We start from the raw sequence: 26,969 nt of genomic DNA, 5'->3' as shown, positions 1-26,969 counted from the left end.
ACATTTATCACAGTATTTTATGCTATCACACTGAGACTTTGATCCGTCACTTTTTGCTTGTTTATGCATTTCATAGCAGAAATCAGATCTACAGTATCTCAAGCAATCATCGCATTGCACCGATTTCTTGGGATGCGTGTAGCAAGATATGTTCATGCATACGTTACATGTAAATTTGCAATGATGTAGACTACGATCACTAAACCCTCGATAGCAGTACTCACAAACATACGCGTATCCTAAGAAACCTTTCAGATTTTTTATCCCATAAAAATGTTCTTCATGCAGGTACAAATGCAGCGTCTTGTGATGCAGCTCGTCCGTATTTTTATACACTTCCAATTTACCTGAACCTGATCTGTGAAAGATAACTATTTTCAAGTCTAGAAGGGTTTCAAATTTAGAAACATCATGCAACGCAATTTTGTCTTGTGGATCATAACCCAGATCGGTATGTATATTTCTAGCTAATGTCATCAATTCTGCATCGGTACACTGTGGATTTAGAAAGTGCGCTATACACATGCTAAAACACATATGGTCTGTGACATTTTTGGGGGCAAACAAATGCATTCTATTTTTCTGTATGACCTGGTTATGTGCCAGATCAGCCAACTTCCTACGACCACCGCCTTGTTTGTTTCGCGCTACAGAGACACGTAACTCTAAAGCGGTATCAAAAGCTACATCCGTATTGCTTTGAACGGTTCGTTCGATTTGGTCTACAAATACATTAACGTCATGATTGTTATCAGGCGTTAGAACTGCATTAATATCAGTGGGCAGACTTGCACCTTGCAGGGAGATGTTAAAAAAACCCCCATCGCCAGCTAATAATCTGGAAAGTGTAACAATCTCGTTCAAAATATCATGTAAAAATATATTGTATGCTGCAAAATCATCTGTCGCTATTTCACGAAAATTTAAAGTTCTGCGAATTTCTAAACCATTAAATCGAGGTCTTGGGACAATCGTAAAATCACCCACACTACCTCCTTCTCTCACTAGTCTATCTATGTAATGCTGACTGAGACCCATATCTGGAGCTGTGGGATCATAACCTGAGGGATCGTTATTAGGAGTTCCAGCACCGATCTGGACATCGCTGTCTACAGCGGCTCCCAACCATTCGTGTTGTTCGTCTATTAGCTCGTGTAATCTATCTATCATGTTAAGAGGATTAGGCGGTAACATGTGTAAATGATTGTTAATAATTTCGTGTAACTGTTGTGTATTGTTTTGAAAATCATATCTGGGTCTTAATGGTCTCTGATCATCTTCTGAACCGTGGGTATGTAAATCATCGTGACATCTTTTACTACTCATTTTGAATTATTATTTTATTTATTTAAAAGCGAAAACACCTTTTTTTTTTTTTTTTTTAAATTTAAAGACGAGCGTGCATACTCCTGAAAACACCAACACCAGTTCACAATGCGATATAGATGACAAAACAGAAACATACAACTGTTATAAATTCAAAACCATATATTTTCTCCACAAGTAAAACAACCCCGCTAATGTGGGACACAATAACATACCATATGATATAAAGCACCCCCCAACAGACAATATTAATAAATGAAAAACTAATGGCAATTCACTACCTAGAACAAAACAATAATACGTGTAAGAAATAAAAAAACAATATTTTTTTTTTTTTCCAAGCCAAAATTTTTTTTTTTTAAAAATTAATAATACTAAAAACAACAAGACAATACATATCAAGGATGATCACGTCGGTACAAATCTGATAACATTCTTTGCATTAGATTTAAACGTTCACTGATCAGAGTAAGAGCGTTAACAATTAAGTTTTGTTCAACTTGTACCTGATGGATTTCTCCCGGTACCCCCGTTCATACGTTGTTGAAACTGACGAAATTCACCATATAGTTGATCGTGACAACTCCTCCAAAATTCGGCTGCATGACGTAAGGATTCGTTCAGCTGTTGTTGGCATTCGATGATGTTCCTCAAAATCGCTACCACATCACTTTGAGCATTACCCACGATCTCTTCTGCACCTCGATAGGACAATGCTTGACCGCTCAAATCGAAAAGTGTGCCAAACCGTCGATTAACACGGCGAAGCATATCATAATCAAGCCTTCTATTTAAGTCACGTTCACGGAACAGCTCTTGAGGGTCTTCGTTAGGCAATTCTTCCGTCTCCTCTTCGCTTGCCGAATCGCTAAAAGACGCACGATCCCACGCGCTCACCATAGAATCGCTCCAAGCTGTCACCCCTCCTTCATCATATCGCTGCTCTGTAAATATAGATAAAGGTTTTTTTTTAATTATTTTGCTGAATAAACGCAAAACATAAAACATAAAAGCAATTTTTCTGCTTTAATACATACCGTTATTCTCCGAAGTCCTTAAACGACTGGTGCTTGGTACATCGTCTGTTCCCCACTCCGGTAACCTCAGACGTTTCACTCCCTGGCCCTCCGAATGTCGTACTCTACACGTAACGCTAGCTTCGGTGCGTACGTTTGAGACATCTGGGAGATTGTGAGAATCACCCTCGGGATCCGGCGCGTCGGCGGAGGCAGGCTTTGTGACGTGTCCTAGGGCGTGTTGTGATTCGGTGCTAATCTCAACTTCTTGCGCAACGTTTTCTGGAGGGGTTATCAGCTCCTGATTGCTGCCAACATCTTGCTCGTCTGTCAAAAAATAAATAAATAAACATTTCATTATTATACTGGTAAGTATGTTATGGGAACCTTCATTTTTAACTTATTGAGAAAAAGTCTTACCGTTATTAACAGCACCGGGTTCATCACAAGCAAACAACACGTTCTCATCAACTATTGGAATGATAGCAACGTTATTGTCGTTATTATTATTATTATTAATCATTGAATTAATAAAATAAAATTGGTAAATACTTACATAACTCTTCAAGGATCTGATCCAAACCTTCATCGAAGTCCTGATTCTCGAAACCGTCTAGAAATCATCCACCATACATTAAACAAATATTCACTTTAAAATATATTTAAATCATTTGTATAAAATAAAATGAATAAAATAAAAATAAAAAACTCACCCTGGTAGTTGTCCGCCATTGTTTCGTTATTGTTTATTGTGGCGTAGCACGACTTGAAGTTAATTTTGCAGGTAATCAGTATGACAAAACTTTTAGTTTTTAAAGCCTGGGTACCCCCGTGTGGGCGTCTCTTGAGAACGCCTCTAAATATAATAAACTTCAGAAGAAGATACCCTAATAACATAAATCTTTAATACACATACACTTTGATTTATTTACGCCTGTATGTTTTACAACTTGACTGAATGTATCTGTTACCTGACTGATCTGCATCAGACACCGTCTGGTCTTTATCACGGATCCTGGTGCGTAAAGACGCCCTTTCATCTCGACGGGGTTAGATACGGCATTAACTTCATTTGTTTGAAATGCAAAGCTTTTTAACAAACCCAAAATCAATGCATTGATATCTGTGTAGCATTTGCCCCCGCAAAGTATTGCGAATCGTTTGCATTTAATAGTTATTTCATCTTACATTGGAAATCAAAGCTCTTAATAAGTCAAAGTCTTAAATTAAAAATCTCATAAGTGTTGTATGTGTGTGTGTGTGTGTGTGTGTGTGTGTGTGTGTGTGTGTGTGTGTGTGTGTGTGTGTGTGTGTGTGTATGCGTGTGTGTGCTGTGAGTGCTTGTGTACTTGTTTGCATTCTCGGTACATTTATGTTGAGGCTGAAAGCTCTAGGGGTTAATAAAAATTATAAATGTAACTAAAATAAACTAAATTAACTCGAATTAAACTACATATTCCTGTATTGTCTGCCTTGTTAAAAGATTTCACACCCATTTGATCCACCAAACGAACTGTCAGATAACCTCACGATCACAGGCCTTAGCCATAAAGTTTAAATTGTCTTTGATCCCTGAATAAATACTTTTTTTTTTTTTTTAAACCGTTTACAACACCAGAACCCCCTCGGAAAACTAATTAGATTACAGTCGAGTTGCAAACCCCCAAAACCTTTAGATGTTTTTACCCCCGCTGATGTCTAACTGATATACAGGTGACATCACACAGACACCAGACGCCCGACGCGGTCACGTTTCGCTGCACGACCTGAGACGAGATATTTCTTTCCTGTCATATTGTTAAATGGGGATACTTTTAACTACATATGTATGGTTTAATTACTAGATAACACGACACAAACTCGGCTGAAGGAAAGTGTGGATGGGTGGCTGGGTGTGTGTGTGTGTGTGTGTGTGTGTGTTAATTGTCATAGCTTGAGAAATTAAGCTTGACAAAAATAAAAGATATATCGACGGCAATAGTCTAAATTTAGACTAGTCGTAGATTAGAGTAATTAACTTAATACATTAAAAACAAATAATGCTTTTTTCAGTGCTGTTTTTTATTATTATTTTTATTTTTTTATTTTTTAAGACTAAAAGTAAATAAAATCGCCTAAAGCTACATCATTTAAAAAGTACAAATTGATCTTATGTTTAAACGGATTTAAAGTTTTCACTAATTAAGGACTGATGTCTATTTATTAAGAAATACTTAGTTTAATTATTTTAACATTTAAAATCTATTTGACGCTGCTATCACGCCTACAGCGGGGCAGTCTCTAGCGCCGGAGGCGTGGTTTTTTTTCCGGAGCATTCCCCGAGCCTCATTCTAAGTGTGTCAGCGATGATGTCAGTATCGCTCAACGGAGATGCCTTGACACTTTGCTGTGAGATCTTTTTTTCTTTCGTCTAACTCTCTGTCAGTAACACTCTCGATTTTTAAAGTTGTAGTTAGTGGTAAAGTACAACATAGATTTGATTTGAAGGATCTTGTCTGATGGATTTTATTTTTGATCCGCGTAATGCCTACCATCTTTTTTCTTTTGTTTTAACTTTTTCTCACATTATGACAAACACCAAGTTTTCTGGTTTGTATCGCCGCTTTACATTCATTTCTTTTTTAGTTTGAGGTAAGGTACAAATGCTAAATGCTTTCTTTTCTAACTGGTAACAAAACACCTTTTTAAATTTTTACAAGCTCTCACATCTTTTTCACGTGTTGCTTAAAGAAGACACATCTGATGGTTTTGACTTGTTTAGTTGTTTTAGATAAATAACCAGTAACCTATTTTTTTTTCTTTTTTATTTGTTACAACTTTAACAACGTTTTACACTTTTCCAACTACGAAAACAATCATTACATCGTTCCCATTTTGTTTGTGTTATAACCTTTTTTCTTGAAATGCACTGTGTACTTAAAACCTTAATAAAAACTTCCCTTATACCATTTACATGATTTCATCCCTTTCCACTGTTTTAAAAAAAAAGCACATAGACCCCCAACACATTTTCACCCTCCCTCACAGAAATTCCTTCTTAGGGTCGTAAGTTCATATCTAGGTCACCGGGGTGTACAGGGAGGGGAGGGGTGGGGGGTACAAACAGGTGTCCAGAACAGATGACTTTTATGACCCTCATCAATCAAATTTTTGACACATGGTATACTTTATCCTCTCTAATAATATAGGTTAAAATGCAAAATATTTACTGAAATCAAATTTCACAATATTATTGTTTTCACTGTGTTTATGTCTAAAAAAATGCAGCCTTGATGAGCATTAAAAAAACATTTGAAACATAAAAAAATCTTACCGAACCCAAACTTTTGAAAGCTTCTTAAAATGCCCTCTGTCTTTGCGTGAATAAATTATGACTATGCTCATCATGATTTTCAAATTCATAATGTAGAACTTCGCAGGAGGACTTGAACACAGCATTGCATTTGGTCAATATGGAAATCAGGCTTTCTATAAAATACTTAAAATATTTGAACAGCAACGTAATTCTTTTGAAGAACTCAAGGCCAAAATAAAGAAACCCAATAGCTTTTTTTTTTTTTTTGTGGAAAATCTAGTGGCTTCACAGTCTGTGGTTTTTACAAAATGGCAAAGCTGACTCGTTTTGGTCTTTTCTAGTTTGGGCAAGGCGTAAAATGTAGAGTGGCAGATGCTTTGGGAGGCAATCCATCTTCCACCGACAGAGAGAGGTGAAGGGACTCGTTTCTGACACGTGACAGCACCACATGGCTTCTAAAGGAGCCAACTCTGGCTCACTATATTATGGCCCAGTCACTCAAAGAAGATGAAAAATCTGTCTTATGTCCATTTTAATTTATCAGAAGCAACAACAAAAACATAACAGTTAGCTTTCTCAGCTATCATCCATATCTCATTGGTGTCAGTGCCATTTTCCCAGTGCCATCAGTCACGGCCCAGGCACTATTTGCTCGCATCGGCTCGTACTAGCAATTCCTGCAGAGAAAATATGGAGCCAAGTCATTCGGGACATTAAGCCCCGGCACTTATATAGTTTGAAAGTATGTGTGCAGATCTTTTTTCTTTTTTGTATTGTCGTGGGAGACAAAAAAAGAATGAAAAATCACTCTCTCATTCCACTTCCATAGCAATGACACGCAGAAGGTGATGAATGGTGCACAGCGTGAAATAAAAGGGAGGTGGTGTTACTTCAAGGAAATAGCAATTGCTTTAACAAAACAGTCTTTGATGTACTGGATCAGTCTTCTATATTGGTCAAATTGTACCCAGAAACAGGAAGAGGGTTGAGGAGGAGATATAGGAATTCCTCAGAAGAGGGACTGAAAAAGAAATGGCGTGAAAAAAGGCAGTGTGTTTGGGTGAGATAGAAAAGAGAGACGGACATTACAGCATAATAAAAGACAGGGATGCGGTTACGTAAGGAGAGAATGGGTCGGTTTCAGCAGAGTGTGTCTGGTTGAAACAGAGTTACCCAGGCGAGGGTCCATGGGAGTGCAGTGTGCTGGTGCTATCAGCGGTGGAGTGATGCAGAATGTAGACTAACAGCTACAGATCTTCATTATCCTTTCCGTGACTCATAGCCACCCACAGATTACCAAAGAAAAAAGCCGAGATCCATAGGCTTTCCACACCATTAATACAGATACCATCACACATGATGTCACATTTCTGCTCCTCACCCTGTTTGAGAGCTAACAGCAGTGTCGGATCTGAGGGGTCGCTGCAGAAGTAGCCACTGCCCTGGGAATCCCAGAAGAGCTGATCCTGTCTCAGCTGGAGTTCTTCAGCCCACTGCAGCCAGTGGAGCCTTTGCGTGGCCTCAAACAGGTCCAGCAGCCCACACACCACAAAGGCGTAGTCGTCCAGGAAGCCTGCAATGGGAGATGCACTGGAGAGAACATTATAGAGAACATTAGTAGAGAAGGTCAAGATCCTCTGTTCTTCCACAAATACAAATTCAGTTTCTTGTTAATGTTGGGTTGACCTGTGGAATTATGTCAAGTTAACCTATGAGGGTTTGCTCGACATAACATAAGCTCTATTGACTGCAGCTGTGGCAGTCTGCCAGTTTCCCGCTGAAATAGATTAAACACCAGAAGAATGGGAAATGCATTTATAGCGAGGCATGTTTCGGTGGAAGCCTTGCAAACAAGAAATGAAGAGGGTTCATGGCAGGAATTAAAAACTGATAGACTCTATGGATAACTTGTATTCACTGTAAGCCACTTCCTGTGAATGTGCGAGACTTCCAATTCATTGGCCGCTGCTGGTAAAGAACTTCAAGAATAATGTGCAGAAAACAGTTTAACCAGAGTTATTTTAGTACCATTATGAAACTTTTAAGGTTTTATATTTTGAATTAGTTTACATTTTTATGTTTTCCATTTAATTTTTAGTTAAAGTAATTTAGTTCGTTTTGTTGTCATTTTGTGATTTTTCTTTATCAATTTTATTTCAATTCAGTTTTAGTTATTTATTTTATCACGTTACAATCAATTAAATTGAGAAATGTTTGTCTTGGCAACTAGCAAAAAAAAAAAAAAAAAAAAAAAAAGTTTACTTTTTTTGTATTTTATTTTACTATTTTTTCAGTATTTTATTTCTAAGTAGTAATGTTTTTATTTCTAAGTAGTAATGTTTCTATAATAACCCTACCTTAGCATTTATAACTCTACAATAGGTGAAAGTAATTACTTTTACTTAATAAAATAATAATAATAATAATAATAATAATAATAATAATAAACAAAAAAAAATATTTTGTATTCTGCAAACAATTTTATCACAACATGTGAATTGCTTGAATCACAATCATGCTTTAAATATAATGGTTATGTTTTTGAAATGTGTCTGTGTGTATCCAGGGCCGTAGCTGGGGTTAGCAGGGCCCCGGTGCAGGTTGTACCAGTGAGCCCTGTTTGAAATTGTTTCATTTGTATGTTCGTTCTATTTATTTATTTGTGCTATTACACAATGTTTAAGTTTTTTTCAAGTTTGTAGGTGTCCAGGTACAGAAACCAAATAAATAAATTTAAATAGCACTGCATACTCTTCAATTTAAAAATGAAATATACAATCAAACCAAAATGTATTCAGACACCTTCAACATTTCTCACATTATCACAGTTTTTTGCTATTGTTTGGAAAATGGTCATAAAATATGACAAGAACTCAGATTTAAACTGTGTCATCAAATTCATCTTGATAATGTCAGATAACTTTGATAGAAAGTGTAGTTGTATTACATTCAACCAAAACTTCAAGTCACTTTAAGAGACAATGAACGCATCCAATATATTGATAAACATTTTTTTCTCAAAGGTTTACTTTCACTTAAGACATAAACGACAGTTTTTTCAAGCATACTTTCCAAAACGGGTGTTTTGACATATTTTGTATGTATTCGTCGGTACAAGAGCAAAAAGAAGCATATTCGGTGTTCAAGCGTTTTGAGAGACGCCTCTCTGTGCGTGAACCCTGAACACCAGAACACTGCGGGTGCTGAATTGGGCTTTTTCACACCCTTTTCTGTTTGTTCAAACTGTGATTTGTATTTGTTTGTTCAGGTACAGGAGGAACGTCGAGGAGAACTTCGCAAAGGAGCGCTTGGTTAAGTGTTGCTGTCTGTTTAAGTAAGTATTTAAGTATTAAGTATTTTTTATAGTGGAGGCAGAACAGTCTTTACTGAAAGTGAAACTCTTTCCTCACTGAAGTGCTGTGGAAGCGCATGACAGCCCCAATGGGAAAAAATACACACACACACACACACACACACACACAGGGTGAAGTTACTGCATGAATTTCATCCTATTTCAGTCTATTACAATTGCTCATGTCCACATCGTACTTTTCTTATTTCAGAGAGCTTCATGTTGATTTGCTCTCAGAATTGTCTGTTGCAATCCATGACTTGAAATTTGAGGGAAATGCCAGAGAGAATAAAAAGGATGGAAGCGAAAGTTCTACTTATATTGTTTGGGGGGGGGGAAATTAAACTGAATTTCTTTTTTTTTTTTTTAATAAACAGGTTTGAAATTACATGAATGCAAGAAAAATATTAAATCAATTTTATTTAAGCATGACAAAAAAAGGGTGAGATTCAGATGGTTAAGCATTCAGTATGAAAAGCCCTACCAAATCACTCACAAAGACATTTAACAGGACCTTTGTGGTATAAAAGCCATTTGAAATTCCTTTTGAGGTGGTGCCACCCAAAAAGATTGCAAAGGTCTTTGATGTTTAAAATAAATTTGATTCAGATCACATCAAGGCCCTTCAACCCTTGTTCTCAGACCCTTGAACAGAGGTGGCACTGTGGCCAGCTGAGTGTGAGGAAACAGATAGTGACAGGTCTGAAGATAGTACAGTGTCTGCAGCAGGACGGGCGAGACGGGTTTAACACTGGGAACTTAGCCTCCATAGTTCTTAGTTCAAACAAAAGACATTCCAAGGGATGAAAAATGTCATGAGGTGCCTGTGAGAGGAGCGCCATCATCATCTGACCCCTACCATGTCATTGCCTCAAGCTGTCAGCTCTAATGCACTATTCAAATGTCATATACAATAAGTGCCAGGTGAATTTGGATAAAAACCTGGTGACTAGGTACTAAACATGTGTGCTTCAAAGTTGAACCCAAAGAGGTCTACAATACTCGGAGAAATCCATCAATCATATCAGTGACAGTAATTCGGAAATATTCAAAAACGTTGAGCAATGGTAAATTTATTTTATAATATAAATGTCAAATGCTCAGACTATGGTTATGGCATCTAGTATCTGTGGCTAAACTGTCTATGCTAACTAGACCTTTATTAGACTATGAGGTAAGTTTCTTCTCAGCTGGGTTTATAGTTCAGAGAAAAATACGACTCCTGTTTCAGTTTCTTCTTTGTAAGACAACAAACAAATCAGCCTGCCAGTCAATTTAATAAAGAACAGCTCTCCCTGGATTCTTCCAGTCCCTCCTTGTTCGTTCTCTGTATTCTCAAGAGGTGATGCAGTCTCTTCAAAGTGCAGCAAAGCCACATCATAACTTCCACACAAACCTGTCAAGAGACCGAAGCTATAAAAAAAAAGAGCCTAACCTCTGTCTGTCGCAGGAGCCAGAAGGCTTCTTGTTCTAAACTGATAGATCTACTCACAGCATGTAGTATGATTTTTATACAGCTGAACAAGATTTGGACCATTTGCCACATTCCTTGGAATAACAGCACAGCCACTGGATGGTTCATGAATAATTCACCTGGCACTACATTTTTTACCTGGCCCAGATACTAGCATATTTCTTCTATTACAATAAAAGGCCCTTAATTCCATTTGAGAAGTACAACAGTCAGGTAACCTGTCTCATTCCTATCAAACATCCGTGCCAGATTTCTCTCTAAATGTTTTCACTGCATGGCACAAGGCTCTTTGAAGGATTAGTTCACCCCAAAATGAACATTCTGTCATCATTTGCTCACCTTCATGTCGTTCCAAACCAACATGACTTTCTATCTTCAGCATAAGACAAAAGCAAAGGCTGTTTTCCATGCTCTTTTCCGAGCAATTACAATGAGTCTAAAGCATTCAAGCTCCAAAAGGCACCATGAAAGTCAAATAAAAGTGCTCCATATGACTCACACCCCATATTCCACATCATATAATAGCTGTATGTGAGAAACAGAGTAAATGTGAAACCATTATTTATTGAAAATCTTGAATTCGACAAGAAGTGTTTTCATGACAGTCTGTATTGTGAATGAAATCTTCTTTTGAATTGAAACCATTCATCTGGTTCAGATAACCAGTCTGAACAATTCATTTACAAATCAAACCGATTCAGTTCAAGAGTTTAAATCACTGAATCAACAGCACACAGAAAAGGAATATTATCAGTGAATAATATAAATTTCACTATTTCTCACACAAACCTACCGAATGGCTTCAGAAGACTTGGAATATAGCAGATGAGTTGCACTAAACCACTTTATAATAGCAATAAGGTTATTTTGTGTCTTTTATTGAAGCTTGAAACCCTTATACACTTTAACTGCAGGGAAAAAAATGACTAGTATAATTTTAAGAATTTCTGATGGGATCTTATATGGCTTGAGAGTAAATAATGACCATTTCATTTTTGGAGAACTATCTCTGTGAATGAGGAATATTCAAAGTGAGGAACAATGCGATACACAATGCAGGTTCCTCTTGAGTGAATGAAATCAGGTAGCCAGAAACACATTTAATTCCTCGGTAATTCATCTTCTTGCTGGGATGCTTAAATTATTCCCTGTGAGGGAAATTCTCCAAAGGAAATGAAAAACAAACGGACTCAGAATTTTCCAGCTCCCTTATGCAAACAGAACGGCGCAGAACTGCAAGAGAAGAAACATCTCATCCTACGCTAAATTCTAAGTATTAAGGCCAATCAGATGATTACAGAGGGAGTATTCCTGATTAAGCATTATGCGATGTGACAGCATGACAAAGCTACTTCTTCATTATCATTGTGGAACACTCAGTGAAAAAGGTCTGAAAGCAGCCAGTTGAAATCAGTTACAAATGGTGTGTGGGTTAACTCATAAAAATGATCAACGTGACCTGAGAAGCACACTCAGCATTGTGGGATCTCCGATGTGCTGACACAGTGGGTTACCCCAAGAATGAGTGCAGTGAATATATGTCTGTGGGCGATTTAATTGAAAAGCTTTGTACTCTGCTGATTTTGGGTCATTTCTACATTGGCAGGATATGTGCTTAAGGCACAGATATGTGCAATTAAGACCAGGAAGCAAGACAGAAGGTGTCTTACTGTAGTTTTCGTGGCATACTGAAAAAGTACATACACCTTCCTTATAATTCATGTTATTTTAGCATTATTTATAAACTATTATAGATTTTATTAAGATCCGAATTCGTTTTTTGTTTTCATTTGAATGTAAGTTTTAATTATTTTTATTATGTGCATGTCACACAACCAAAGGGGAAGTCGTGGCCTAGTGGTTAGAGAGTTTGACTCCTAAACCTAAGGTTGTGTGTTCGAGTCTCAGGCCGGCAATACCACGACTGAGGTGCCCTTGAGCAAGGCACCGAACCCCCAACTGCTCCCCGGGTACCACAGCCCACTGGGTTAGTAAACACCCTTCCTATATTCTTCATTGACAAACTTGCCAAATTAACATCCCAATTAAATTTTCTATTTCATATAGGCTTTTGTTTTCATAATGGTGGGAAATTAGATTGAAGCTAGCAAACTAGCACTTTACAATCCGTAACTATTCTTATATCAGCCTCAGTGCTTTTGCAGGCCGAGTACATTTTATTTTGGGATAGCCAGAAATGTTCCTTACGCTTGCTCCACCTCCATATCATCTCCACGGTAACAGGAATGGAGAATCCTCTCCCCCTCTTCGTCCCACAGGTGTTCTCGGAGAAAACAAGCTGCTCGCTCAGCTCTTTCCAGCAGAGCTTTGTCGCCCAGCACGGCTCCGACACGTGCAAACCCGGACAGCATCAGTCCTGCCCAACCAAAGAAATGAGAGTGGCCAGAGATTACAAGCTTTGGAAAACCTAATCGTGTTCAATTTAGAAAACTTTTTGTAAAAAAGTGCCAGGCAAGACAGAGGAGTTTTGAAAGGAGACATTAAGAGTCTATAAGATCTAAAGTACAATGTGTTCTGAGGGCTGGGGATCAATAACAACAGTCCTGTCAGAGCTCCGTGTGCCTATAGCCCTGACATGTCTCACAGCTATGCGAGCGGGCCTATCAGGTTTGATTAAAGTGGAGAGTTTCTCTGCAGGTACCAATATCCAGTGGGTATGAATTAAGAATGAATTGGAGCGTAGCTCTGGAAGGAACAGTTTCATTAAACAATGTCTCAAGCTTTCTTTAATTAAGATATCAGCTCATTAGTCACCATTCTTTGAGCGCTTTTGTCAGACAGAGCTCTAAAAGGGCCTTGGCACCCTGCGAAGGCTTTGATATCCTTTCATTAAAGACAACGAGGGCAAAGACCACAACCCAGAGGTCCCCTCTGTAGGCTTTTAAAGGCTTGGCAACACATCTAAGCGCCCCATGAAAGAACTCTAACATTATAATGCTGCCATTAAGGCAAATTGAACACTGGACCGTGTTTGCAAAATGAAAGAAATTCCATTGTAAAGATAGAAAGGTGGTACATATAGCTTTGGGGGATGCAAGCATTCTTCATGCCTAAGCCTCTCATTGATGAATTGATGGCTGTTTCCATTTCACAACACTCAAAGAAATGCAATCAACTCTAATTAGTCAGTAGAGTGCTCTGAGATTTCCAGCAGTATATTACTGGCTGACACATTTACTTTCTTCCAATCGGGATGCGGGGAACTTACCATTCCAGGAAGCTAGCATTTTGGTGTCCAGGTGAGGAGGTGGGCGTGCTCTCCGCACCTCGGCCAGCTTGGCTCTGGCATCGGACAGCAGCTCAGACAGTCTGTCCACGCTGATGCCAAAGTGAGCAGCGGTGAGCTCCACTGAGTAACGCACAATCAGCACATTCTGACCCTGCAGCTCTCCATGGGGGTCCTACAAAAACACCAAGAGCACATTTAGTAACAATCAGTAAAAGCACATAACAAACTAAAATCCCTGCCATTAACAACAAATTTGCAGTACCGACCTACAAGACGAAACTGCAGATTTGAAATTTGAAACAGAATTGGTTTGCAAAACATTATTATCACTGATTATTCATCTCTGTGTAGCTAAATATATTAGCAAAACTTTTATTTTATTAATAGTATTTCAATAATTATTTTAGTAGTTGAACTGTAAATTTGCAAATAATATTTGTAAGTATTTGACACATGGTTTTTGTATATATATATATATATATATATATATATATATATATATATATATATATATATATATATATTATTTTTTTGTAAGGAAATGGAAGAAACAGGTGGCTACACATAAACATAATTGTATACCTTTGGACATGCTTAGAAAATGAATCCAAAATAATTCTTCATATACATAAACATTTATTATTATTATTATTTTATTTATTTATTAACTTGTAGCCAAGGCTCTTTCTAACATGATTAGAAAGGTCCTGGCTCTCATAAAAACCTCAAATTCCCAAACCTGAGCGGGGTCCACGTTGCCTTGCTCTTTCACACCGTAATGATGCATGAAGATCGTCGCCTGTGTTATGGCTCCTTTGGCACCTTTCACAATGTCAGGAAGCAGCTCTCTGATCTCTCCTGCTGTCCACACACAAAACGCTCCCTCTCTCTTCTCAGTGGATTCCACCGTAGGAAAAGAATCTGCATCCTCAGCGCTATAGAAGCCACCAGACTGCAGAGGGCAGCACAATGCTCATAATCAAATGTGTTTTATTTCTTTTTTCATCCCTTGTATGCTGTTTTCGAAGGTACGCTGTGTTTCTTGAGGGGATCATAACTTCTTGGCCACAAGTTATCTTGTTAATACATATTACATTAAATATCTTCAGCACACAGTGAACCTCAGCTTGTCATTTACAGAATAATAACAAGGGGTTGATTTATAGTACAGAGAGCATGCAACGTTTTCAGCTATTTTATGCATTCTTTTCCCAAACATGTATATTTAGCATCAGGGAAAACACCGACCTCTAATGTAACTCTCACAACCTAAAAAGTAATAGATAAATAAGGTTCAAGCTAAGCATTGTTGGTACCTAATTACTCCATAAATCATCATAGATATGATTTTCTAAATTTAATTGAGTGTGTCATCAAACCATTAATCATCACAAGATGGCTGGCACCCTGTGCTGGATAGTGGAGGAGGGTTGACCTCAAAAAGGGCTCTGACCGGGGCGATTTTTCCGTGCTTTTGTGGGTTGGTGCTGATTCAGCATAACTGATGCCAAGTGAGGGTCTAATGAGGGGGAAAACAACTCACCTTGTCACTTAGGTCTCTGGAGACGTAAAGCAACACGTCACGAGCCACATCTGCAAATAGGCGTTCCCCAGACACCTGCAGAGATCAACAGCCATAACAACACCACCACACCACAGCCAAGCCAATGCCAGATACATAACTAGAAAATGTCAATTGATTGATTATAGAAATCATAAAATCGTCTTCAAATAATGGAAAATTTGCTGAGAAATTTACTCTCAGGCCACCCAAGATGTAAATGAGCTTGTTTCTTGTTATCAGAACAGATTTGTGGGGGGGGGGGGGGGGGTCACATTACATCACCAGTGGATCCATGTGAATGAGAGTTTAAACAGCTGATAACACAAGGACAAAAAAGTCCATCCACTGTTCTCCTCTCACATCAAAATTCACCCACATTTTTATCTAGGACTGTTTTGTACTTGTTTTTGCTTGTAAGCTGTGCGTGATCAGTGCTTATTTCTCTCCTGATTCAGATGACTTTTCACTGGAGAAATCAATAAAAGAGTCATATTTTAGCCTGAAGCAAGGGTTTGAAGTTAACACTAGACGAACTCATCTACATCTTTGATGACCTCAGTGTGAGGATATTTTCATTTTCAGGTAACCATCTCTTTTGATAAAGAAACACGATATAAGGGGTATAAAACACCAATAAAGTCCCTTTTCTGTCTAGAAACTCCAGAAGTACAGCACAGTGTTTCATTATTGCTTTCTAGACATAAGTAATTATCTGGACATATAAGAGAAACAGAAAATCTACATCAAATATTAAAAAAATATATCAAATTCATATAATGAGACCCCCCCACAAATATATTCCCACCTGGTAAGCAGTGATATAGGCCACAGCAAGCTGGCCTTGATCGTATAACATCTTTTCAAAGTGAGGAACATGCCAGGAGGAGTCTGTGGAGTATCTGTGAAAGCCCTGAAAAAAAAGAAGATGTTTGTGTTTGGTTATGTAATTAAAAGGGAAGCATTGATAATTAGCATCTGTTATAGTTGAGACAGGTTCTGAATACACAGTATTTGCATGTCACCTGTGCCACATGGTCATGAATGCCCCCTAGTGCCATCATTCGGAGAGTGTGAAGGACCATTCGCAGTGCTTCTGCTCCCTCAGAGCTGGCACGATTTACTGCCCAAAATGACATCAGGAACATCAGATTCACTGGAAAAACAAGACAGGTGGTTAACAGAATTTTATACACGTTTTAGTGATAAATCCTTTCAATTCATCCCAGTGTTTTGTTTACCAGGTGAAGGAAACTTCGGTGCCTCTCGAAAACCTCCATATTCTTCTTCATAAGAGTGAGCCAGCTGCTGGTAACATCTGTTGGCAACATCTGGGCCGGGTGGAAGAGTTTCTCCAGGGCTGGCAGAAATTTCTGTCCCCTTCCTGAGGGCTTCCAGTACTCTCTCTCCACTCGACTCCAGGGTTTCTCTGTTGCTTTGCCACTAAAACACACAGTATGAAGGTACTCAGAGCACCACAGTACAAGGTTTTCAATCTTTGGATGCCACTGTCAATATACAGGCAGCTATATATATTCATGTTTAAAGGCCCATTTATACTGTAAAAAAAAAAAAAACTAAATATACAATACTGCTCAAAAGTTTTTTAAAGTAAGATAATTTCGAGTTTTTGAAGTTAAGTCTCTTATGCTCAACAGTGCTGCATTTATTTGATTAAAGGTAAAAACTGGAAACAACGTAATGTTATGAAATGTTCTTACAATTTAAAATAACCATTTTCTATTTTAATATATTTTAAATAAAAGAAAATCTGAATTTTAAGCAGCCATTATTGTCACATGATCATTCTAATATGCTGATTTGCGCATGTTGTCAAGAAACCTTTCTTCTTCTTATTATTATTATTATTAATGTTGAAAATAGTTAATATTTTTGTGGAAACCCAGAATTCTTCAAAATAACAGTATAATATAAAAAAAGAATTGTAACCATGTAAAAGTATTTACTGTCAATTTTGATCAAGTCAATGCATCCTTGCTGAATATTAAGTATTAAGGAATTATTAAATCATTAAATATTAATTTGCCTAAAAAAAAACTTTAAATGTTAGGGTACTTAAAAACTTTAGGAAAATACTTGTGTTCTATTAATTTGATCTTTTAAAGACTACTGTTATATTTATAAACCAGAAAACTAGACAGCTAATACAATAAAACATAGTAATGCCCAGTTTGTTAAACTTTAACTTATTTTGTAATTATTATTATTATTATTATTATTATTATTATTATTATTATTATTATTATTATTAGGCTTTTCCATGGACCACTCTTGTGGCTACCCTGCCCTAACTGAGTGCCAGTGCTCACTATGCTCACAAATACCCTTATAAAAATATATCATCAACATAATCTTATCTTGCTAACCATCAAACTACAGTATAGACACAAAAGAACTAATGTTTTCCATAAAGTAAAAAAGGACAGACATGATGGAAGAAAACACATATGAAAAATTTTAACATATTCAAAATATAACAAGAATCTCTGAATAAGAAATCTCAGCTCTTACTTGTTCCATAATTCGTAAAAGCACCGTTTTCAGTCCAGGTCTTCTTCCACTGTCTCTGGGTGGAAAGTAAGTGCCACCTATGAAAGGCCTGAGATCGGGTGTGAGCCACACACTCATTGGCCAACCACCACCGCCACTGGTCGCCTAGGCAGAAGCCATTCATCGTATTTCAATTATCCACGACACTTTGTAACTTATGGCATTGACAGCAATGAATTCTATTGGTCCAAACCTGCACAAATGTCATGTAAACTTTGTCCACATCAGGCCTCTCCTCTCTGTCCACCTTTATACAGACAAAGTTCTTGCTGAGGATTTTTCCGATCTCCTCGTCTTCAAACGATTCCCTCTCCATCACGTGACACCAGTGACAGGTGGAATAACCCACTTCAAGCAATAAGAAGCGGTAGAAACTGTAATATTTAGACTTATGCATTAAACAACACTAATAAAACATGTATCCAGCATGTTTTCAAGTATACCAATATGTTACCTGAAAGAAAAATGGGCTTGTCTTCACTCTTTGCTTTATCAAAGGCTTCTTGCCCCCATGGATACCTGTTAAGAAAAAAAAAAAAAAATTATACATATATACATATATATATATATATATATATATATATATATATATATATATTTAATGGCAAAATTTAATTAACTAATGTTTAATTTGTTAATTAAAATCTAATATAAGTCTATTTGATTTCCATACAGTAATACAGGGAAAATACAGGGATGTTTCATTATAAATTATAATAAGAATTATAGTAGTATATAAAGAATTCACATGGTGCTTTTAGTTGATGATTTCAAAATAATAATAATAACAATAATAATCTAAACTGATTTTGCATTTTACAGTAAGCCTAAAGATCTCACCAGTCCACAGGGTTATGCGCATGTTGTAATAAATAGGAAGACTTCTCTTTACTCAGGCGATTGGTGTGTTTTGGGGTCTTTGATCTGTCCGGTGCATCACCTCCTGATGCCATGCTGAAGAAATTCACTCCAGAAGACCTAAAGCAACAACATGATACATCTGTGGTATATTAAATTAATATTGAAAGTGCTCTGAGTGCCACTGCACACTAGGGGACATTAGTAAACAGGGGCGGGGAAATAATAATAAAGAATGGTTTAGAATGGAAACTTTACAGGTAGCTGTTGTCCAGATAAGACCAGCTTAAACTAGCCAGAAAACCAGTTTTAGAAAGGATATGCCACCTTTTATTTGTAAACATACTTTAGAACAGTTACAATATCAATAGCATACGTTTCGCGTGTAAACAATAGCTGTGTGTGTCTCAGAACTCAGTAAGCTGCCTATCTAGATAGCATTTTTGTATGCATTCAACATTAAGAAATGTCCTAGACAGAATTTTTGGGCTTCGGCTTACTTATTCGAACCATATAACGTTAACCAAGGTCACTGTAAGTTAGTTAGCTGTAGCGCTAACCAAAGCTTCAGCACTTTATGATCCGTTATGCAAGCAGATGAAACACTCAGCCTGGAAGTATGAGGGTGTGAGAGGCCAGTGCCTACCTGGAGCTGTCCCAGAACAATCTGGTACTGGCAAGAACTGACTTTTGGCAAAACTGGAGGGCTTGTGGTAGTCCAGTGCACCGGCTGTAATATAATACTGGACGAGGACTGTTTTTGCGCAGAGGGGATCCGGTGAAGAGCCTGGCCTGTGCGATGTGTTTGCTGGTGGCTGATAATGTAGACCACGCGAATCCAAATCTCAGCATCATAGATCCGCACCGACCTGTCCGGGGTGCGGATTAACGCAGGGAACTGTCAGTGCCAGTGGAGTGACCTGACATTCATATTTGTGCCACTAGATGTCGCACTATATCTATTATATAATATAATAACAACCAGTCAAAAAAAAGAGTTAGGGTTAGGGCATAGACTGTATAAAACAGGCTTAACGTTAGGGTTTTTTACCTAACTGATTTCTGGAGTGAGATTTTGAGTCCAGAATTCTTTCCTTACATTTCGTCGATAATCTTTAGGTTGTATTTAAATTAACGCAAAATATAATACAAAATATATACGATATGAGACAAAGTGATGAGGAATTTTTGGCCAAACATCACATTATATATGTATTTGTTTTTTAATGATATTTAAATTAATTAAATTTGAATTTAATGTATTATCTCCGTGCATTGTGTATTAAATCTGTGGAAGATAAAATAAGTGATATGTTATTAATATTACAGTTAACGTTAGTTTTAAAACCTTTAGTTTTATTCACACACACACAAATATTACTACTGATACTAATAATAATTTAGCATTTCAGTACAGGTTTTGGATCTGGTTTTGCTTATTTGTCCGTTAGAGGACGCTTGTAATGTAACCCGGAATTAGAAGTTACAGGACAACAGGAACCGCTGGCACTTTGTTCCGGCGAACGAAACAACAACATCGCTGAAGAGATTGCAGAGATCGGAGAAGACGAGCTCAAAAAGCTCGAATATTTGTCTTTGGTGTCTAAAGTTTGTACCGAGCTTGACAACCACTTAGGAATCAACGATAAGGACCTTGGTAAGTTTATAAACTTAATTTGACCGCGTGTCACGTTGTTTGTAGCTGTATCGTAAAAAGATGGTCAACTTACCCTGTTTCTACATTTGGAATCAGTGTTTGTGTGCAAAATGTAACTGGAACAAATCGCTACTTTGTGTTATTAAATATAATTCAGTCACCTTATTATGTTGCACCTTTCGTTTATCTAGAATCCTTTTATATTAAAAAAGGCTGGTTGCTGCCAGGAACGTAATTTAGTCGTTTTATGTGGTAGAGCTGCATTGCTTGTTGTTCCTTTGGAAATGTCTTTAATACTTTGAAATCATTTGAAATCTGTTAAAAGATTGTAAAGTAGAAGAAGTTACTGTAGTAAAAGGTATTTTGGCACACAATTTGTGTGTCTGTGGAAGTCTGAAGTAATAGTCTGTTGTTTTATGTGTTTTTCAGTTGAGTTGGTAATCAGTCTTGCAGAGAAACATCCAACCATCAATAGATTTAAGTAAGTGCTAGGTCTTTATTGTATAGCATCTAATTCTGTGGCCAAACCAAACAATGAAAAAGTCCAGCTGAAAGAGCTGTTTCCAGCTCTATGCAGACCTGATAATCCTAAAACTAGGGTAATTCTATATACATTGTCTACTGAAATAACTTCTCGCTCCCGTTCCAGGTCACGCTCTAATGAGAGAGACAGAAGGAATTGCAGGAGCTGCTGGTACTCTCGCAGCAGGTCCAGGAGTCCTGCACGGGGAGACAGAGACAAAGGCTCCGACCGCTGGAAGGACAAACATGTCGACCGGCCCCTAACGGAGGAGCCATCTGTGGGGGATATCTACAATGGCAAAGTCACCAGTGTTATGCAGTTTGCCTGCTTTGTACAGGTGGAAGGTCTCAGGTATGTTTTTAATACAGTAAATCTACTTCTAAGGCTGTTGAAATGTAATGTGAGTGTTTACGATATTCTTTAGATTTGTTTTTAAACATAAAGTTTTTTTACTCGCATCTTTCTTTCAAAAAGGAATCACTGGGAAGGCTTGGTCCATATTTCTGAGCTCAGGAGAGAAGGTCGGGTAGCAGATGTGGTCAGCAAAGGTCAAAGTGTCAAAGTCAAGGTGTTGTCCTTCACTGGATCCAAAACAAGTCTCAGTATGAAGGTGAGTGAGCTCACTCTTAATGAAAGCTATGAGAGAGAACAGACAGAACTATATACACTGAGGCCCAAAAGTCAACAATTTAGAGAAGTTAAAATTTGTATTTTTAAATCTGTACATTTTATTTACAGATTTGTTAAATTCTTAAAAAAAAAAAAGGGTAAAAAAATAAATATACATATATTTTTTTGCTTATTTAAAGACATTAAAATACATTGCATTGCATTGCTACATTCATTATAATGATCATAGTAATTGTAGTAATTGTAACTATACAATTTATTATTGTATTAATATTTTATTGTCTTTTAAGTAATATAGACATGTTTAGATTTGTTTTATTTTAGTGAAAATTAAATTGGTAGTAGTAATAATAATTATTATTATTTTTTAATAATAATAATTTTTTTGTTCTCCGCTTGTATTTTATGTTGATTGATCACTGTGCGTTGTATGTTGGCTGATTTTTGTTGGGTTGTTTTGCTTTTAAAAGGACGTTGACCAGGACACTGGGGAAGAACCCTGATGGATCTCTCTTCCAAGCAGCGATGATGCATAGTGCCCTGGCCAAAGAGCGACGGGAGGTGAAACAGGACCAACGGGAAGCTGGAATGGACTCAATACCCATGGGCTTTAACAAGCACTGGGTGGACCCACTGCCTGACAGTAAGACATACAAATTTCAATTGAAAAAACACCCACAAAGCTAAAGGTAGCATTGGAATTTTGTTTAGTTAAATCTTCTAGGTGCACAAATTATTTTATGCACAGAATTCTGAGACATTAAACAGGAATATCACACATTTGATTTTGATGAGAATGTGTAATTTGAAGACTACAACTTAAAGCAGTCTGATTAACTGTATAGTAAATTAGGATTGTGTGAGTAATACAAAATTTTGCTGTTTATGTCCTCCAGTTAAAAAAAAGAACAAGAGGTTATGAAATGTAATAGCCTTTCATAATTCCAGATAAACTTCCTTCCTATTTGTCCATACTGTGGTTTAGGGAGTTCGTAGATGGTCATCTGATTTCCTGCGCTCTGCTATCAAGGCAGATGATGGCTGGTCTGCACATAAGCCTATCTCTGATGCCTGTATGCCCCCTGGGTTTGTATGAGCTCAAGTTTGTAATCATGTTTGTGCATCTCTGCTTTTTTTCAGTTTTCTCACCCTCGTCATCCATACAGCCGACAGGAGGCAGATAGCTGCCAACATGAGCGGCATAGGTATGATGCCCAACGACATCCCAGAATGGAAGAAACACGCCTTTGGTGGCAACAAGGCGTCCTATGGAAAAAAGGCTCAACTTTCTATGCTAGAGCAAAGAGAGAATCTTCCTACTTCCTATCTACAAGCTGAAAGAGCTGCTCATTCAGGTGTGATTTTAACTATTATATATATTCATCCTTAGCTAGATTTTAGTTTAGTTATGTTCATAGATTTGACTATTGTGTCTTTACAGGCTGTCCATGACAACCAGAGCCCATGCTTTGTAAGATGTTGATCATGTCCGTCCATCTTGGCTGTAGTGAAGAGATGCTGACCATAGTGTCATTGCTCTCAGTACAGAATGTCCTCTGAACGGTTACATCATTAAATGGAGTTTTAGGTATCATAGCAAACTGATCCTAAAGACAGTAATCATTATTTTACTCTGAATCTCAGGACAAACCAGCTCTGGCTGACCAGAAGAAGGCTAAGTTTCACCAGCCTGAGGGGGACCACCTGACTTTGTTGGCTGTCTACAACTCCTGGAAGAACAACAAGTTTTCCAACCCCTGGTGCTATAAAAACTTCATCCAGGCTCGATCTCTCCGGCGTGTGCAGGATATCCGCAAACAGATGCTGGGCATCATGGATAGGTGGGCGGCTGAGAATAACAGTAACTTTATATGACTTCCTTACATCGTATTACACACCCTAAGCCTTAAGGCATATTCACACCAAGAACAATAACTATAAAGATAACTGTATTCATAATTATACTAGTGTTGACACCAACGAACAATAACATTCACTTTATTATAAGTATGAGCTGCAGTTATGTCATTCACTGCTTTGCTCGAGTTCTTTAAGCTTGAGTGGATTCTGATTGGCCATGTTTATTATAGGAAAAATATTCTGAAAGTGATTCCATTGATTGTGTTATTATCGTTATAGTTGTGGTGTGAACTTCCCTGTTCTCTTCACATAGAATAGGAATGATTTTTTAAACTTTATCAGTATAGTTGTCACCCTTGGTGTGAATGGGCCTTTACACTCCGTAATTAGTTAACAGTTTTCTCTCGTCAGACACAAGCTGGATGTGGTATCATGTGGTAAAGCCACAGTACGGGTACAGAAGGCCATCTGCAGTGGTTTCTTCCAAAATGCAGCCAAAAAAGACCCTCAAGAAGGTTATAGGACCCTCATAGACCAGCAGGTAGTCTACATCCACCCCTCCAGCACGTTGTTCAATCGTGAACCAGAATGGTATGTTTGCCACCAACAATGTTGCCAGAAGAGATGAACAACACAACTAGTATCCATGCTGCTTGTACTAGACCTGGATTCAATCCCTTCCTTTCCCCAGGGTGGTGTATCATGAGCTTGTGCTGACCACTAAAGAGTACATGAGGGAGGTAACCACCATTGACCCAAGGTGGCTTGTAGAATTTTCTCCAGCTTTCTTCAGTCTCTGATCCCACAGACATTAGCAAGCAGAAGAAACCGCTGCGGTTGGAGCCCCTCTACAACCGCTACGACGCTAGAACCTTCACACAAGGTCCTCACCGACTGCGAGTGTCCCATGCTGCTGTTGAACAAAACATCAACTTTGTGGTGTTGGCAGGGTGGAGGATAACATGGACAGAAGCTAAAAATGTGCGTAAAAAAAAAATAAACACGAGGTGCCCCTTTTTTTTGTATTTTTGTATGTAGAGTAAGATACTTTTTACTACTGTGAACAACATGTTTGAATTTAAAGGAAATTCTGCTTTCACTTTGCTCTTTTTCACCCAGATTTAAAGGAATGACCCATTTGTGTTGACAGTATATCCGTCTGGTCAGTGGATGTTGGTTACAGTGCTGAGAGGGAAAGGGTTTTTATTAATTCAATTAGTTCCTCTACGGAGGTCTGGTCATGTGCAAGTGAACCGGATGTTATATATCACACATCTCATCTTTATTCGGGATATCTCTTCTGTTTTAATGTTTAAATTACCACACAGGATCAGTGTATTGGACCACAGTGGAGATTTTGTATTATAGCTCTTCCAATAGAGGAAACGAGGGAAATGGAAATGTCCTGTACTTTTTGATATTGTTACAGATTGTGTCATATCTTGGAGTCATTTTGATGTCAACTTAAATTAAAACGTTCTTCTTAAAATTCCCACTTTCTGTTTTTTGGTGAGCTCATGAGTAATATATCGCATGTGTATATACACTACCCGTCCAAAAAAAAAGTCAAACACTCCAATATTTAATTGGACCGCCTTTAGCTCTGTTTACGGCATGCACTCGCCGTGGCATCATTTAGATAAGCTTCTGCTGTGTCAAATAATTTATTTGCCATTCAGAGTTTTATACATTTTTCGCAAGGATCTTGTCTTCTCCAGCACATCCCAACGATTCTTAACAGGGTTAAGGTCTGACTCTGGATTCGGTGTTGGCCAATCAATGCATGTGAAAATGATGTTGCGTGCTTCCTGAACCACTCCTTCACAATTTGAGATTTCATCTCGGAATATGCCCGTGCCATCAGGGAAGAAAAAATTCATTGATTGATTAACCTGGTCATTCAGTATATTCAGGTTGTCAGCTGACCTCATTCTTTGGGCACATAACATAATCATCCATGCGGTAATTATCCAATGGAAGAATATTACCTATTTGCTATAGTTAAATCCATGTGGTGACTTTTTTGTTTGTTTGTTTATTTGTTTTTTGGACTTGCAATGTAACCAAAATTGTAAGTAAATTACAATTACACAGTTTTTACAAGCTTCTGTTATTTCACATGGTATGTAGAAAATGATGCTACTGTAAAGATCGCGGTGAGAATCTCTTTATCCAATCAGAATGCGTTTCATACTGTCTGCATGTCTGTTAATCCCTTTGCGCGCTCACAGCGCACTGACCGGTCCGGAGCCCGAAACATGAACTTGGAGTGGTTTAAGAGTTTCACGTGCTCACCATCTTTCACATGTCAAAAACAGATTACACAGACGGAGGACTTAGAAAAAGTTAAATAAAAAAATTAAAAACAAAAAAATTAAAACGAGAAGAGGGTGAACATCGTTTTGATAATTTTAATTCGGGTGTCGTCGCTTGGAGCGAGCTGAGAGCTTGCGTTGCTTCTTTTTAGCAGGTAAAAACGCTGTTGAAAGATGTGGCCTATGTTATTCGGTGGCTTAACAATGCTGCAAAAGGCGTGAGCCTTTTTAGGAAAACAGTAGGCAGTGTTACACAAAAACGCGTTCTGTGTGAAGTGCCTCTCTATCACGAAGGCTCTACAGTCGTGGCCAAAAGGTTTGGCAGTGACACAAATTTTGTGTTTTGCGTTGTGGTGTTTATTCAAAATGTTTCTAGATTATTGTGTAGAGGGATCAGATGCCTTTTATATAACTGCTAAAAGCTTGGCCAAAATAAATAAAACAAAGTAACAAATAAAAATTCACTGTTTTTGTTTTGTTTTGATCCACAAAAAAAGAAGAAAGGCAGCAAAGAAGCCACTTCTCTCCAAGAAAAACGTCAAGCACAGGGTTTGGACAGCAGAAGACTTGTGCCAATTTATTTTTTCTGATGAAGCTCCCTTCTGACTGTTTGGGACATCTGAAAAACTGATTGAAGAAAAGGTGAATGGTACCATGAGTCGTGTGTTGTGCCAACAGTGAAGCATCCTGAGATGCACCTTTTCAAACAAGGGAGTGGGCTCTCTCATAATTCTGCCCAAAAATACTGCCATGAATAAAGAATGGTATCAAAACGTCCTGCAAGAGCAACTTCTTCCAATGATCCATGAGCAATTTGGTGATGATCTGTGCATTTTCCAGCATGATGGAGCACCATGTCACAAAGCAAGAGTGATAAAGAAGTGTCACTCAAGAAGTGTCGAAGATTATTACATTGAAATTTTGGATCAGTGGCCAGGAGTTCCCCAGATTTCAATCCATCCTCAAAAGGTGAACAAGCAGAAGCCCATAAATTATGATCAACTCCGAAAACTAATAAGGCAAGAATAGATGCCATCAGTCAAGATTTGGCCCAGAAGCTAATATACAGCATGCCAGAGCGACTTGCAGAGGTTCTGAAGAACTGGAAATATTGACTCATTATATTTTTCAGTTTTTTCAGTATAACATAGAAACATGAAAAATAATCTACAAATACTGAAGCAGCAAACTTAGCCAAACACAAAATTTATGTCAATGACAAAATTTTGGCCATGACTGTAGAGCAGCTAACATTAGCTATAGCACCTAAATGTTAAATAA

At 37.8% G+C, this 26,969-nt stretch overlaps 3 protein-coding genes across 5 annotated transcripts; 1 reads left to right on the top strand and 2 right to left on the bottom strand.

The window, feature by feature from the left end:
• Positions 1–1,821: 1,821 nt before the first annotated feature.
• Positions 1,822–3,659, bottom strand: LOC113090862 (uncharacterized). Its single transcript, XM_026256463.1, has 5 exons — positions 3,056–3,659; positions 2,899–2,955; positions 2,763–2,813; positions 2,364–2,669; positions 1,822–2,270 (listed from the first exon to the last, which is right to left on the bottom strand). The coding sequence occupies exons 1-5, from the start codon at positions 3,237–3,239 to the stop codon at positions 1,822–1,824; spliced, it is 1,047 nt and encodes a 348-aa protein (XP_026112248.1). The 5' UTR covers positions 3,240–3,659.
• A 2,206-nt stretch (positions 3,660–5,865) lies between these two features.
• Positions 5,866–19,654, bottom strand: spata20 (spermatogenesis associated 20). Of its 3 annotated transcripts, XM_026256470.1 has the most exons (14): positions 19,350–19,654; positions 18,686–18,823; positions 18,300–18,364; positions 18,039–18,193; positions 17,807–17,950; positions 16,516–16,717; positions 16,300–16,430; positions 16,083–16,187; positions 15,257–15,331; positions 14,453–14,665; positions 13,693–13,885; positions 12,672–12,840; positions 7,019–7,227; positions 5,866–6,314 (listed from the first exon to the last, which is right to left on the bottom strand). In XM_026256470.1, the coding sequence occupies exons 1-14, from the start codon at positions 19,556–19,558 to the stop codon at positions 6,268–6,270; spliced, it is 2,055 nt and encodes a 684-aa protein (XP_026112255.1). In that variant the 5' UTR covers positions 19,559–19,654; the 3' UTR covers positions 5,866–6,267. The 3 variants fall into 3 exon arrangements, with proteins under 3 accessions (XP_026112255.1, XP_026112254.1, XP_026112256.1); XM_026256469.1 differs by having other exon boundaries at positions 5,866–7,227; XM_026256471.1 differs by lacking the exon at positions 19,350–19,654 and having other exon boundaries at positions 5,866–7,227; positions 18,039–18,219; positions 18,686–18,700.
• A 516-nt stretch (positions 19,655–20,170) lies between these two features.
• On the top strand, positions 20,171–23,868 carry LOC113090861 (ATP-dependent RNA helicase DHX8-like; the record flags this gene model as incomplete). The annotated part of the gene is made up of 8 exons (XM_026256462.1): positions 20,171–20,360; positions 20,790–20,841; positions 21,010–21,234; positions 21,358–21,493; positions 21,984–22,156; positions 22,654–22,868; positions 22,955–23,374; positions 23,785–23,868. Coding segments are annotated over 5 exons (636 nt in total), but the record flags the coding sequence as incomplete, so codon positions are not given.
• Positions 23,869–26,969: the final 3,101 nt, after the last annotated feature.

Source organism: Carassius auratus, unplaced genomic scaffold, assembly GCF_003368295.1.
Source record: "Carassius auratus strain Wakin unplaced genomic scaffold, ASM336829v1 scaf_tig00214049, whole genome shotgun sequence".
Classification (NCBI taxonomy): domain Eukaryota; kingdom Metazoa; phylum Chordata; class Actinopteri; order Cypriniformes; family Cyprinidae; genus Carassius; species Carassius auratus.
Note: the sequence above shows the minus strand (reverse complement) of the source record. Positions and strands in the feature narration are given on the sequence as shown.